The sequence below is a fragment of the Ixodes scapularis genome, unplaced genomic scaffold (genome assembly GCF_016920785.2).
Source record: "Ixodes scapularis isolate PalLabHiFi unplaced genomic scaffold, ASM1692078v2 PGA_scaffold5__190_contigs__length_132052651, whole genome shotgun sequence".
Classification (NCBI taxonomy): Eukaryota; Metazoa; Arthropoda; class Arachnida; order Ixodida; family Ixodidae; genus Ixodes; species Ixodes scapularis.
The window spans coordinates 118,860,365-118,876,613 of NW_024609880.1; the positions used below are offsets into that span (position 1 = coordinate 118,860,365).

The window sequence follows — 16,249 nt, forward strand, 5'->3', positions numbered from 1 at the left end:
TTTCGAAAATGCAGGCAGTAAGATTTATTCTCCAGATATCAGGCGGCAAAGTGTCGTGCTTCATCTTGCTCTTGTAAAATACCTTTTTTTCAGTGTTTGCATGTCTCCCTTAGATACTGCACCGGTTCACATTCACGGAACTACCAAAAACCAAAAGCTATCTCGATAAGCACGTGGTTGATGGTTGGAGCGCGACGTCCGAAACAAAACGGGAAGCGTTTTTGCTGACATTATTGTGTTAGTGACTTCCGTTTGTGTCACGTGATGCAGCATTTCCTTTTTCATTCATCTTGTCGCAGATTTCCTTGTCATAAATTCGGGATTTCGGATATCCGCAGTTAAGAAGAAATGCGTATCGGCAGCTGGACGGAAGTTGCTTAAATAAGGAATCGTACAAATACGTTGTCCTATCCTTGTTCCCAGACTCCTCCTCTTTTTTCTCACTTTCTTCGATCTGTACTTCGGGAATCGAAAAATTTTTCTTTACCCAATCTTCCCTTAGCCAGAGTTCACAAGCTGGAAAAGAAAGACAAAGCGATATTTTAAGACAAAGCGCATTTTAGAATGTAAAAGTTCGCTTATGATAAAAAATTAAAAACAAGCGCTTTAAAGGCAAAAATATAATTACAAGTTCCCCCAACTTGAGCATGTTGAATGAAGGAAGAACAAAGGAACACCTTTTGAACTTTGCACAGGAACAAAATAAAAATGAGATTCAATTTTCACATACACAGTGTAGTCGTTTACATATGTTTTCAAACGTAGGGTACTGAGCACTTCAATTGAATTTTTTTGCGAGTTTAGCCTTTATGTTACCCAGTGTAGCTTTTTCTGCGAGCTTTTGTGATCTTTAATGCAACCCTATATCACCGGTGTCGTGGTGTTGATAATTTGATCGAGTTTATTAAGCCGCACTTTCGATATAGGACCGATTATTAAAATCAAAACAAAACTTGAGCACGATGGCTGCCGTCTGTTCCCCTGTCTACGAACAATAAGGAGTTTTATTTTCCTCAGTTGAATAGTTTTCTACCAGAAGAGTTAAGATAATGAGCTGGTCATAACATCAGAAAAACCGAAGCCTAATCTTTTATCCGTGGTTTTTGTCTAAGTAGAAATAGAATACTAAGATCAAACGAATTGACCGCTGGTCTCAGCTACGAAAACTGTTTCTATCCTTGTATTAGGGGCGTTGCACTCCATTATGCCAATCGGCTGTCGTACTTTTCATATCAGGTTTTCTGAACAGAAGCTGTAGCCGGGTGGCACCGAATTGGCTGTAGCCGGGTGGCACCGAATTCAGATCTCCAAGCTTCATGGCCCATGAAATTCGGACCAGGAGATTCACATATACATATTTCATAACCAGTTCTGTTTTCCGGCCTAATGCTACCTTGATTACATAATTAATTTATGTCTTTATTTTTTTCCTAGTTTAGTCAGGGAAAAAAAGAAAAAAAACACAATAGGAGTATGTTTTAATTTTAGCATTGGACGAACATGGTAGCTACACAAGCGTTAGAACTGCTATTCTTTCCCAGGTTCGTGGCTGAGTGGGTACTGTCTTTGAATCTAGGCGATTTCAGTTCCCGGCTTATTTTTGTGCTTTACTTTGACCTTTTTGAATGCTTGACAATATTTACGAACCGTTGATCTCACACGTGGCGCTCTAGACCCTGGTGTGAGTATAAAAGTTTCCGCATAGCGCGAAATTCGCAGTAGTATACAAACCTGCCTGCCTCCCCGACAGCGACGCATCCTAAGGACGTTTTCAAGCAGCCGCACATCAAGAGCTACTCTGATCATTGTGTACTGAAAACGTTTTGTTTTGGCGCCAGTCTGGAAACTGCGGGTACGCCTCAGCAATGCTTGACTATCAGACGATTTACCCACACCAGCAGCAAGATGGCGCCGCACAGAGCTCGTACTTGCAAATGCGTATAGATCCTTCCAATAATCACATTCTGCGCGCTGCCATCCCAAGTTGCAGAACGGGTTCTGAGCACGCGCAGTTGCTTTCTACTGCGGAATATCAGACGACGCGTATGCGTCCACATTCCAATGGCTCGGCATTTTTAGTCTGGGTGATGAGTGCTGAAAATTCTATTGGCCTTTCGCTTGTGTATAAGAGGGCTCTCGCCTCATTCGTGTCAGTTCATTCTGAAGATGCCACAGGCATAGGCAGCGAAACGTCTATCTTTTATAGCTTAGTTGAGTTAAATCGGTGTAAAGGTTCTGCACTTTTCACCCTTTGCTTCGATGAATTATCCCGACATTTGGCACATTTTTTCACTCATTGAACGCTTAGTTGTCGGTTCCTGGACGTCCCGTAACTCGGAAAATGTTTGAGTTGGTATTAGAGATGTAACGACTTTTAATATCTCGCTGAAATGTATGTTTGGTCTAGTCGGTTGATGGAGCACCTTGGTTTAAAACTGCGCGACAAAACGATGACAAAGAAAATCCGAGACAAAGGACAGTGCTGTAGACGGTCTCGCCTTTATTTTGTGCTTGTATTTTCTCGTGCTGTTTTAAAGCAAGACGTTGAATATCTTGCAATATAGCTAGACCCCTTTCAAAATACGGCACTCTGTTAGGAGCTGTGAAATCCCTGCAAAATGGCGAACTAAAACCTCAAAGTCACGGCACACTGGAAAAAACACATCACTAAAAAGGTGATGATCGCAGTGACGTTGCCCTTTTGACGCTGTTTGATTGGTTCGTCGGCTCGTAGTGTTGGACGCGCTCCGATGTTCGCTATCTATGGAATGACTTGCACGTTCCTCGATGCAGTCGCTCCGCCATTGTGCAGTGGCTCCGACCCTATAATAATCGTCACGTGACTTTCGAAAGTGGTCTATAACAGCCAAGCTGTATTTGGCTCACAAATCAGATTTCTGCAACTTCTTTGTGTCGTCGTCCTCACGAAAAAAAAAAAGAAACTTCAGTCAGGTTGCGTCATACGTGTCGAAAAATTATGTTACAGGAAACAAAAAATTAGAGCAATATCGACGGTGCGAGACGCGATTGAATCGGTATTCTGTCTCGGCATTTCGGGCGCGTGGAAGAGAGGTGGATCGGCTTGACCATCACGATGAGGTTGACAGGGCGTATGACCATTCCCTGACGCCATCGTCTTTGAGAGCAAAATTAAAAAAAAAAAAAATTAATCTCGCGCCGTCAGTGTTGTTTCAATTTCTTAACTTTTTTTTTACACGCGTGTCAAAACCAAACTGTTTAAAAATAACTTTTTTTTAGGGGCTTCTGAAGTGTCCTCTTGACTTTTCTTTTCGTCAATCTTTTGGTGTAGGCCCTTTTACTGTTTACAAACATAAAGTGCCACTTCCGTCCCAAGCGACTTCCGGTCGGACCGTCTTTGTAAACCTGCTGAACTTGCCTATGTCACCAGTGCTAGAAACCTTAGATACTACACAGACAAGAAAGCTGGAGATTTAACGCGGTGAATTCGGCTGTACTTTATTAAATCTTAGGGGAAGCAAGTTGTTTTACACGAATACTCGAAACATTTTAACAGATCTCGCACTCCTGCGTTATTTTGGCGTTCATGTGGAGAATTTCTCGTTAAACGTTTCGTCTACATTTCAATCAGCGGTGTTAAAGGGATACTTCAACGAAATTCGAAATATAGCCGTCGTGTTCTGAAATAGGCTGAATATGATCCACAATATTCATAAATGACATTCGCACGTTTGTATTTTGAGCCTGACGACTGTATTCTTTGTTTTAAACGCCCACTCTGGCAAGCGCTCCGAGAGCAGCCAGCGGAGAGCTCGTGACATTGACGCAATTGTGACGTAGATTGTCTCGGGTGGAGGAAAGCTGCGGCGAGGCTGAAGTCGGGAGGATGTCTTAAATGAAAAAAAGCAGTGAGTGCGCAGGCGAGCTGGTGGATGTTGATCATGATGTAGAAAACGGAGACTGTGGTAAAAGCGGGGAAACTATGTCCAAGAAGAAAGACAGAAAGCCGTTTCAGCCACCAAGGCGGCCGAAGCACGCCAATCGGTCCATTTGTTTTAAAATTTTTTTTGTGTCTTTTTCAACAAGAGATAAGTGTGTCTGATAATGCTCCCTTGAACGCGAAGAGAGCAAGAAATAAGCGTCCAAATTTCGTTCTAGTATCCGTTTAATTGATTGATCGAAACGTTATTTTATCCACACAAAGGAGCCATTCGATCGTATTGAGGCGTCTACCCTTTTTGTGGTTTGCACGTTTCTTGTGGTTCGGGCAATCCACCGGGCACGGAGAGAGTAATAGTCTTGCGGGTGAAATGTTTTCGAGCAATGTTTCTACACGTATGAAAGTTTAGGACTACGTCCTCAAGGACGACGTCTAGCACGAACTTAAGGACGACGTTGAGAACTACGCTTAGGGGACGACGTCTAGGATGCCGTTGAAAACGACGCCTAGAGGACGACGTTGACGACCTGAAGGACGACGTCAAGAACGACGTCTAGGACGACTTTTAGGGCGACCTCCAGGACGACCTTAAGGATGACATCTAGGACAACGTCTAGAACAAGATCTAGAGGACGACGTCTAGGACGACGACCAGAGCACGTCTAGGACGACCTTAGAGTACCGGTAGACTACGCATACCCGCGTCCCCCCCCCCCCCCCAACCCGCTGCGCCGCCAGTAGTTCGGCTGGCTCCTCAGCAACGATGACGCCGGTTCTATAGAGCCACGTGACCCGTCGCTGTTTAAGGGAATTTAGCTGCCGTTTCGGTGCTAGACGGTTACAGGCAATGCCGGATTTGCTTCATAGGACACTTAATGCTTTCCTATTAAAATGGTCTTATATACTCGAACTCATCTCTGTTACGTCACGGCGCGGTGGTGGCACGTCGGGAGCACTTCCGGTCTGGGGCTGTGGGCAGAAGCCTCCTTTGAGACGTGTATTCTTGCGTTCTTTTGAAAGGAACCAGACAAAAACCTGCCTTCTTGTCAAAACGACGCGGCCGGGGCTGTACCAAAAGAGTCAAGAAAGGTTTGAAGGTCAGTTTTTGTGTGCTCAGTTCGTCCGAGAACCTGGATATGTGCCGTGAAAAGGAAAAACCAGACACCGTCGGACCACGATTGTTTCGGCGGGAAGCACTTTGGATTGAATTCACCGATACTTGTGGTCATCAGATTTATTTGTTTTGTTCGAACATGAACGCCGGAAAAGCGTCAAGTTGTACGCACCACCTGCAGACTACGTCCAGTGCGCCTTCATGTTCAAACGGACGACTGATCGTTCGAACTGCCGTCTGCTCTATCGAACGTCTCTGCTTGTCGTCTGCTCTATTAGACGATCCCAGCCCGTAGATCAAATGCTGGCCCGGTACTTGCGATTCGAAGTAAGCGCAGTCCTCAAAAGACTTAAGTTTGAAGGTTGGTAAGCAGGCTCGATGTAAACAGTAGATACAAGATGTTGATAATTCTTACCAGTGGCCGTCACCCACTTGTTAGGCCTGATTCACTCGGTCTGATTCTTCTCGCGATTTTCAGTATCGACGTCGACCATCGCAACTACGGTTCAGGCGTTTGCAGCCCGAGCAACGTCGCGACTGAAAATTGCGAGCGAAATCTCATCATGCGAATCTGGCTTGAGCGTACATTCTGCGGCGTCCACGAAGAGTGAATCGCTGCGTGTCACATTATTCACGCGAAGTTTTACGGTGTAACGAGCCTCAGTAATTTTGTTGAGTCCGCTTAAGTAGTCAGACATTGCCAGGAAGACGTAGAATCAACAGTTCGAACACGAAAAAGGTCAAGGCGACTCACACCAGCCCCGACAACATCGCATTCCAATGGTTTGTTTACAGTGGTCGACGGCGAGCTTCTTGGCCGCACACCATCGCGCATGCGCGGCGCCGGTGGCGTCCGCTAGGGGCGCTCCCTTTTGTTTGTAAACATGAGTTGGTGCATCGTGCAGTGGGCAATATTTGCAGGTGATACCACAGCTTCGCTGTCCAAGCACCTTCACAGCGTGGATTGGAGCCAGCTTAGTTAACAAATGAAATAGCTTTCTTTTTGCGACTCGAAAGCGTTTTTTTTTTAAATATAAATTGCCGTGGTATGTGACATTATTTCATTATACTCACATTCATGGCCTAGAGCATCTTGTAGTGATCGCAATATACGACAGAAGGAATTGTCGAATGACACGTATTTCTCGGAATGTGGACTCAAGGGTCCTCGCCAACATTCCTTGTGATCTATGGTGCACTTGCTTGATACACAGAGGAAGTTGAAATCGAGATTATAGCAGGCTCCATTTCGTGATGTGGTTTTACGCTGAGGATGGTCTTGGAAGAAAAAGATTAGAGATATGTATTTTTTGTTGTTGAATTATGAGGTACATTTTGAGCTCGACACCGTGCACAGGGATCGGGTTTTTCGGCAGAACTTGGCGTGTGGCATTAACGCCTAATGTAACACAGTGGAAAATGAAAAACTAATGCCAGAAACAGATCAAATTGAAGTCAACAATAAAGGGGTGTCAGAAGTTAGACAAAACAAGCAAAGAACAAAGAAAATGAGTATGCACCAAAGAATAATAGAACCCGTTTAAAAGTTTGCACACTTATAGCTGCTGGGTCAACTATCTTAGTACGCCGTTTTTGGAGCACGTGCTCTGAGCTCATATTAAAGACGAGTGCTTCGTCAGCGTTCGGCGAGGAAGCGGATTAAATCCCACGCTTCGTGCTCAGAAAATGGCGACGGCCAATGCTGCTGTGGCGAACGTTTGAAAATAATGTATTGCGCTGGTCATTTCAGGCCCTGTTATACTCCGACGTCGAGTGTAGCAAGCGCGGCGAAACGCAGCGCACACAGACATTCAGTGGTCGCAGATATCAAGTTCCTGCACGCCGTCCAATGAAACAAGCGCGTTCTGCGCAACGCTGCGTTTGCTTCGCTCAAGTTGAAGTATAACAGAGCCTTTAGACTAAGGCCGTCGAACGAATGTACCAAGGTGAAGACGTGACTTCTTGTTTGGACATTTTCCTCATACCGCGGCATTGGAAGTTAATACCATTGCAAGCAACTGCCACTCGTTTTTCTTCTGTCTACTACAAATATCTAATAGCTTCTTACTCTAGGTTGTAATTTGATGCACTTTCTGTTCCCCATACCCTACACTAAACTACGTAGGGAATGGAAGTAATTACAAGAAGGATTTAAGAAATAAACAGTAATCGATTATCCGCTTACACTTCAACATACAGGGTAACACGAGACCGCTGTTACGAATCGTGCTCTCGCCGAACAAGCACTCCAGCAAGAATGGTACGTCTCAAATTAAGACAAGAGCGCCAGCTTGCCCGTATTTGTCAAAAGTCACTCTTTATTCGATAGGCCTTGGCTTTGTATTGGGGAAGTCTTAAAGCAGGAGTGTCAAACCGAGCACAATACGTAAGTCCTGCGACCGCTTGGGAAGATTGAGAGGAACTGTAATTAAAAAAAAAAAAAATACCACCACCGCTGCGCGCACGTCAAGCACCCGCGAACAAAAACTCCTAGACGGTAACACGAATTGCTCTAATAGCAGACATCTACCATTTTATTGCTCTCAAGTGCTGCGCTGCGACTTTATTATAAAAAAATGCTTGTATGTTTAGGTAATCTGAAAACATTTAGTGGCTTTAGGGTAATGCGAGAAAAGTTTCAAGTGTACATTAGACATTGCCTTTCTATACATGTATAATCAAACCTACAAGAATAATTTCATAACATAAGGAAGTACAATCTCATAGAAAAAAAGCGTAACTATTTCATGGGTTGTATGTGGGTTGAACATGGGTACATTTTGAAAACAAAAACAACAACATATATAGCAAAAATATGTTGAATCGTTTCAATGTAGTCGGACACATGAGTAACAAAATGTTACACCTCAAGCCAGAATGATGGTTTGAATGGCAACATTTTGGTGGTATGAGGGACTGGCGTATTTTCAGCGACATCGTGCTTCTGGAAAGGTTATACCGGTTTTATGCGTACCACCAAATGTTGGATAGAAATCAGCTTAGTGGCGTCTATTTAAACTAATATTAACCCCTCTGCATCTACAGAAGTTGTTTAAATAAACATGCTACTGTAGTAAACCACAGCAAAACCCACCCTCTACGTAAATACTTAAAAAAATACATGCACACTGCCACTGCATTTAACATATGTGAAGGGTTAACTAAATCAATAGAGAGAATATAAAAACGAAGACCAGTATTGTAAGTCAGCGGATGGCCAGTTAGCAACTTGGCAATAAAACTGTGGTTAATAAATTCTTAAATAGCTCCTGCACTTATGGTGCGCGTCTCGGCAACAACTGGTTCGCGCACAACGACTGCCAGATATCGTGCGATGAAGATGCTAGCGTTAATTATTACTACAAAAAATATAAGATACGTACCCATATGCATAATATTTTCAATGCTATAGTCCTTTTGTTTTACAGCTTGAACATATTCTGTTTTTGAATTCCTGTAGTACAAGATGGGAAAAATAACTCTGTAGAAAACCTATTTACATACAAGACACTTGGTGTAAATTTCCGGCAAAATAATAAGGTCGATTAACTATTACCTATGCATTATCTTTCACTCATTTTTTACAAGTCACAGTGATATAAAATTTAGACATTTTGTATTTAGTCCATCTAAAATTGAAAATTCAGGAATATGAAGGGTAAGCAAAAGTCGACGTCAAGCTAACATTTAGTCTAATTTCACCTTCAGACTAACGAAAATTATTTCAGCAATATGTGATAGACTTAAAGCTTCTCTGTATGAGCGCTTAGTTAGAAGTTTTTTAAAAAGTTAACAGCTATTTTTTTTTATTATGAAAAAAGGCATGTTGTATTAAAAAAAAAAAAGCAATACCATCCAAAATAAAAGAGACACAGGCACCTGGAAAATTAGCGACCCGATTATTCTTGGAAACTATGTTAGAACCGTGAGATTCTTAGCCCTAAACACTCTGCACATGCTTCTTCTATGAACGTGCCACGCATGCGAAGATTGTTATGTTTAAGAAGGTATAAATAAGATAGTTTGCCATTGGGAAGTTTATTTCGTGAGATCATTTTTGTCATTAAGATTATCTGGCGGGCTAGTTGGTTGTACGTATTGAAATATTGAAGCGCAAAACGATGATTATACGAGGAAGAGAGGAAAGAGCGCTATTTCCTGCCTCCCTCGTGTTTTCTTCCTCATCGTTTTGCGCTTTAATATCTCACTTTTGTCAATTGTAGCCAGCTCCCTCTGGGAGCCAGCGATTTATGTCTGTTTTCCGAAAATGGCCCGTTTCGGTTTCTTCGTGCAGAGCGGTGTGTGCAGTTTTGACGTATTTTTGTTTATTTCGTGCCCTATGAAACTAATTTTTGTTTAGTTTCGTGGCCCGATCACTAGGGTCACATTTGTGCTTTCAGTGAGTAAAGATTGTACACCTTACAGGCGCGATGCGACGATTTTCGCGCTTTGGCCAATGAACCGCCAGAATTAGCCCGCGTCACCTATATAATAAAGATCATGAAACCTCTTCTGTTTCCGCGCTAGTTTTTATTTAAAAAAAAATTAAAAGAATCGAAGGTCGCAGTACCCCTCAACTCTCAACCCGTCATTTGAGTGATGCCACTTGTAGTAGTACTACCTTGTCTCCCGTGGGTTTGGGAACCGAGCGCTGAAATATTTTTCGAGATTAGCGTCGCCGAAGGTTGCGGTGTGCGATCGAGTCAATAGGCGGTTGACCAAGGTGCTGAAGCCGACTGTAGCAGCGGAAGGAAACTGGTTTGGTCGACTTATGTGTGCTCCCAATGACAAGGCACCGCCCCTACCACAACTGCCACACCCGGCCACAAATCAACAAATTATCCGACAAACATAATTTTCTTCTTTTTTTTTTCTTTTGCGGTTACGCAGCAGTATTGCAAATTTTCAGGGGAAGGGGGCGCGTTTTCTCTCGCTTGTTACAAGTTAGAGCTATCGACTTAGTATGGTGGGCAAGTGTTCTGAAATGCGCCGTTCGCGCAATACAACGCAAAGAGGATCACGCCAATCAAATGGCGATGTTGGTTGAAAACAGTAAAAAACAGAAGCACGTGATTCCGTTTCGGGGGTAAACAAACGTACGAGGTGCGCGAGGAACACACGAACTTTCACGGCGCATACGCCGATACACCATCAAGATACAGACCTACCGCGCAGTTATAATAAAGCGATCAGTGTCCTATACTCACTATGTTACTGAAGAACATCCGAAGATCATATGTCAAAATTTTTAGACTAAATGAACTGCACTGAACTGATCTGATGAAATAATCGTTATGTAGCCGCCCTAAAGACCAAATCCCAGAGGGAGCCAGGATTGGAACTTGTAGCCTCATAATTACCGGCCAGGTATGCTAACCACTGCACCACACCGCCTTGTCCTTTTGGCGTTTCCAATGTGTCTTACGAGCGCACCGAACGGAACCGACCCATCTTACCAGGCGTTCGGCGCATGCGTGAAGCCACCTCAACGTGTAGAGCTCCAGCCAGGTTCGGGCACGTACTGAAAGACTAAAGTTCCCTCGATGCAATGCGACAGTGGTGGCGTAGTCAAACTGGCTGGTGAGTTTGGTCATAGCCTCCCATACACTCACAAAGCTTGGCAGTCCGATGAAGGAGCGCACTTTTACACCCTGAGTCGGGTGAGGAAGAAGTGCCTTGATTATTACCTCATCGAGGGGGACAGACACTGGCGCCCCCAGTGGCCGGTCGCAGATTTGGAGCGCTAGAATCTGGTAGCACAGAGCATTTCCCGGGGAGCCTGTAGTCAGCGCACTGCTTCTGCAGCAGCGAGGACCCGAAACATGGTTTTCACACCCGACGAGAAAATAAACGCTAGCCCGAGGAACGCGAGAAGAAAGAGCGGACAATGCATCGCTCGGGACAACTGTGCTTCGGCGTCTCGCCGCAGCGGGGCGCGCGTTACATGCCTCTTTTCTGCCGCTCTACCTTTTCACTTTCGGAGGCCGCGTCTCGTGGTGATCTGCCAGGCTTTGTCAGTATAAAAGAGGCTATGGATCGGTCTATTGCAGCAAACAGAGGTGTGCTGGAAGCATATGCCCCCGCGTGGAACGCGATACGAAAATTGCTGGCTCGTAACACGCTCTTGTGGTGCTCCAGAGGCTCTCTCACTCTTTGTGCCGCCACGTTTACAAGCATGATTTCCTTTTCATGAGCTTTATAAACTCAATAAAATCATTTTCGGGAATTAAAAACTACGTTTGAATATATCACGGGTTATTTTCATCTCCATATGATTTCTAGGAAGGAAACAATTGAAAACATGCTGAAGAAATAGCGTTATTAATAAACGATTCAGCACGAGTCACTCATCTGCATATTTTCTATTATTTGGTCGTTAGGTACCACGTAACATGGTGGTAATGTCCCGAAGATCGTATGAGATATAGTTTTTGTGAGAGCATATTTCTTGTCAGCTTTAGTTTCTCATTTTGCGAAGATTTCATACTGTAGTTCGGCTTTCGAAACGCCTCCTTTTTTATTGTCTAAAGCGATGTTTGTTACGTGGTGCAAATGATATTAATGCAAAGGTGCAAGCGAGCTGGACAAGAATGGCGATAACAATCCTTGGAGAAGTGAAACAATGGAGAAAAAGGAAAAACACATATCTCCAGAACACAGCTTGGTGACTGCTGCGCGACCGAACAAAATCCGCCATGTCCTGGTATGGAACCAGGGACCTTTCGATTATGAGTGGAGCGCTCTAATAACTGAGCTAACCAGGAGTCAGACTTCAGTAGAGCGAATGGGTTTTATCACTTGTTTTGTGTTTTCGAGATTTGTGTTTGTTCTTTGTTGCCCTTAATTGTTCCCCTTCTCCAGGGATTATTATCGTCGTCTGTTACATGTTTCTTCAATCCTGCCACGTATAATAACGATTTGCTTGTTCTCTCAGCTTGAGCATTATCGTCGAAATAAATTGTTGCCATGTGTATTTATAACGGTAATCCCATATATGCTCCGCGCAAGTGCACATGCGGGACCCATACGATGTCACTATTTTGCCATAATAATAATCCTATCGTATTATCAAAAGTTTTTTGTACTTTTAAATGCATATTATTTTTTAACCCAGCATGCGGTTCGAAATAGTATATATACCAAGTTAGTGACTAACGAATAAACTTATTCAAGAACTCTATCGTACTTCAGTAGAATTCCTAAGCGGATAATTATCGGTTTTCGAAAAGCCAACTGACCACTTCAGTGGACTCCAAAATGCCATGTATCACTGGTTGGATATTTAATTAAACCGTTTATGTTGAGGACATTACGAAACAATGGAAATGCTTACATTTTTTTAGATGTTGTGTCGTACCATTTTGATGTGTATTTGGCACTCTTCAAAGTTTGATTGAGGTCACTTGTTTGCACTTGGAGGCATCTAAAAGTTCTGTAAAACGCATCGGTCCCCAATCCGCTACTATAAATGAGATAATAGGTCTGGTTCGCCGTACCCTTGATTGTCTGAAAATATATTAATATTTTTTGTAATTCTTTTTACGTAAATTAAATGCTGTCCTCTGGATTAGTTTTGTATGTATAAATAAAGCCGTAATGTGAATACAGTTTTATTCAAAGCTAAGCTGAAGGTAAGAAGACTATCATACAAAATTTTGTTGCTTTCATAATAAATTGTGATGAACGTCGTCACAGTGCACGCTGCACTTTCGTCCATGTCCTCTACGAGTGAAAACATTCCATTGATTCTCCAGAAGAGTAAAAGTGACCAGTGTATAGCCGATGAGGGACTAAATAGCATACTAAAAAGGCTTACAATAAATGCGCGTGCCTGTAAACGTAACATTAATAAACACAATCGTTGTAAGAAACGAACGAACAATCAATTTTGATATTAAGTAAGAACAATGGCAGCGGTATTTTAGCTGGCAGCAGAAAGAAGAAAACAAACTCGGGACGAGGGACTACGTCCAGCGTTTGTGTTATTCTTTCTGTTGCCAGTCAATGATACAAACCCGCCCTTCAGTTAATGAGAACTTTGTTTTAGCCTCATACAGTATTCTTCATTCAGCTCGTTTTTGATTTAGAATTATTGTCATCACATTTTCTTTTATCATCCTTGAAAATTCTTGCCACCTAAGAAACCATTACACCAATCCGCTACCAATAAAACGAAGCTGATTTTTTTCTTTCAATGGTTCAGAACTACGGATTTTTGAAGGCTCAGACTTCGCCCAATCGTAGCGCAAGATGTTAGTGAAAAATAAAAATAAAAACAAATTGCTACTAAAGGTCTCCGGATATAAAATTTTAAGGCAATCCACTGCAATCGTTTTACTACGCAATGTGGTTTGCTTTCAGCAGGGGCATTATTCGGGAACATGTATTCACAAGGTCATCCGGAAGCCATTTCCTTACTAATATGAACAGGATTTCGACTAAAACAACAATCGATTCATGACAACGCAGATGGCTAATATCGTTACAAAAATTGATATCCCCGGTGAAAATAAATCATACCTCCCATGCATCTTGCATCGCGCCAAGGTCTTTCCTGTTCAGGTCAGCATTGTTGTCCGGTGGTCTCTCCCAACTTTGAAACTCTACGTCGGCGTGTGCCGCAAAAACGCTTAGACAGAACGCCAAATATATCAGTGCGAGCATCGTTAACGACCTCTCAAACGTAGTTGCAATATCCGCAGATGTGTTCACTTTTATATAGTTTCACCGATTACGTGATTCTTGGAAGAATCAAAATTTATTTTTATTTTTGTTGCAAAAAGAAGCACTCAGCTGTGCGCGGTTACAAACTCCACACTCTCCCACTTTCTTTTTTTTTTTCAATTGGGTGGGTGTGTTTCCTCCTTTATTTTGTCCGGCAATGAATCCCCCCGCTTGCAGGTTTAATACCGTAGGACCCGGCATGACATCATGCACAACAGCGAATCTCGAAAAATAACTCAATCCCAGACTGCTTTGCGCACCGACGCTGTTCTCATCATCTGCTTGCCTCTCGGTCGGCTCGATCGGCCACGTGAGGTTTAGACTACGTCTACTATGTGCCTGTGGTCTGTTTCGTCTGCCCGTTTTAACGGTTGCCTTTCGATACGTTCTGGGACCACAATGAAGTATTTGTGTTCTACGAAATGGTGAATTTAATGAGATTTTGATATTTGTTGAGCAGGAATCGATAAAAACTTTCCATGTGCAGTTTATTCATTCCAGAAAGGAATGCTTTTTTGTTCTGCCTTCTCTTACAAGAACTTCTGTTTTGCACCAGTGTTGACAAAACGGCGTTCCAAAGAGCAACCTTCCTGGAACGCGTTTATTTTGGCGGAACGAAAGAACTCCGCCATTCCATCTTGCATCAATGGAACTGCAACAGGAATCACAACATTTCTGAAAAAATGAAAAAGTAACGGCAATTTTTTAATATCTATTCTAAACTTTATTTAACTATATGGAAGAAATTTGTGGTCAGTGAGAGGTTACGAGTGAAGTGGGAGCTCCTCCCTACGATTTGCACATCCGCGGAGTGAACGCTTGAGATGAACCTACTTCCTCTATAGCGTTCGCTTTTCTGAAGTGGAGAGAGATGAGAGGGGCTTCCATTTCACTCTTAACCTCTCACCGACTACAGGCTTTATTATTATCGCCTATTTCAAAACCCGATTTCAAGGTATTGGGCAGTGTCCGAAAGATAGTCGAATACAAAGAACTGGAACAAATGTGACCCTGACGTTGCGATGTTTTCTAACCGACTCGCCTGAACACTATTGCTTCTGATAATTCGATACGTAGTTTGACGTACATATATTTTCACTTGTTTCCTTTATTTTATTTACGCATTATCTAGCACAGTACTTGAGTTAAATACGCAATTGTGCCATTAATTTAACAACACACTTAATCTTACAAATGTAACGGGAACGAATTCCTTTTCGAACCATTGTAACTTGTAACGGGAACTCGTTCCGACTAGCCTGTCAGTTCGTTTAAATATTTTCATTAAAGAAAAGGAAATTTTGCGGGCTTTTATTTTAGGCTAATAAAAGAGAAGCTTGCAAAGCGAATCATGTAGTAACCATTTCAATTGGGTGTTTCTCAATACCGCTCCACAACCCTCCAAGTGAAACCTCGGCTCTTAAACGAAATATACAAAAAATAGCTACTTAGCCTTAATTAACTAAATAACCAGGCGCACGAAAAGAAAATTCTGCACGTTCACAAAGGTTTGGTAACAGCATACAGTTAATCTTACTGTCGCTGAGCGTTTCTTTTTTTTAAGTTTGGCGCAAGTTATTTGGGTCCCCCTGTGGGGGGAAGGGGGGGTGCATATATAAATAGCAATCTCTAATATAGCACTGACAATACCGTAATTAAAAGCAAAAACATTTCTAGGACTTACTGCGAGGAAACACCTAACGTAATCTAGGCTAACGAAAGCCATGATATTTCAAGATATGCACGAATTCAACTCTGTTTAGTCACGGCGCGGTGGTGGCGCGTCAAGCGCACTTCCGTTATGGGGCTGTGGGCGGAAGTCAACATGCGGGACGTGCATTTCTGCGTTGTTTTGAAGGAAAACAGACAAAAAAGCGCCTTCTCGTCAAAACACTTCGACTCGGGCTGTACCAAAAGTGTCGAGAAAAGTTTCAAGGTCAGTTTTCATGTGCTCGGTTCGTCCGAGAACCTGGATATGTGCCATGAAAAGGGAAAACTAGATGCCGTCGGACCACGATTGCTTGGACGGGAAGCGCTTTGGGTTAAATTCAAGGATTCTTCTGGTAATCAGATTTATTGGTTTTGTTTCAACATGAACACGGGAGAACCGTCAACTTCAACGGACCACCTGCGGACTACATTCAGTGCGTCTTCAAGTTTAAACGGCCGCCTGATCGTACGAACTGTCTTCTGCTCTTTCAGACGTTTCTGCTTGCCGTCTGCTCTTTCAGACGACATCGGCCGCAGACCAAACGTTGGCCCGGTAATCGCGATAAGAAGTAAGTGCAGGCTTCAAACAACTTCTAAGTTTGAAGGTTGGTTGGGGTAAGCAGGCAGGATGTAAACAGCAGGCACAAGGAGATGTTGATCAATCTTACCAGTGGCCATCACCGCCTTGTTATGCCTGATTCAGTTGGCTCGATTCTGCTTGCGATTTTCAGTATTGACGTCGGCCCTCTCAAGTGTGGTTTACGCTTTTGCAGCCCGAGCGA

General features: G+C 43.1%; 1 protein-coding gene across 1 annotated transcript; it reads right to left on the reverse strand.

Moving 5' to 3' along the window:
• Positions 1-238: 238 nt before the first annotated feature.
• On the reverse strand, positions 239-13,697 carry LOC120843413. The gene is made up of 5 exons (XM_040214796.1): positions 13,554-13,697; positions 12,367-12,539; positions 8,417-8,487; positions 6,108-6,311; positions 239-516 (listed from the first exon to the last, which is right to left on the reverse strand). The coding sequence occupies exons 1-5, from the start codon at positions 13,695-13,697 to the stop codon at positions 239-241; spliced, it is 870 nt and encodes a 289-aa protein (XP_040070730.1).
• Positions 13,698-16,249: the final 2,552 nt, after the last annotated feature.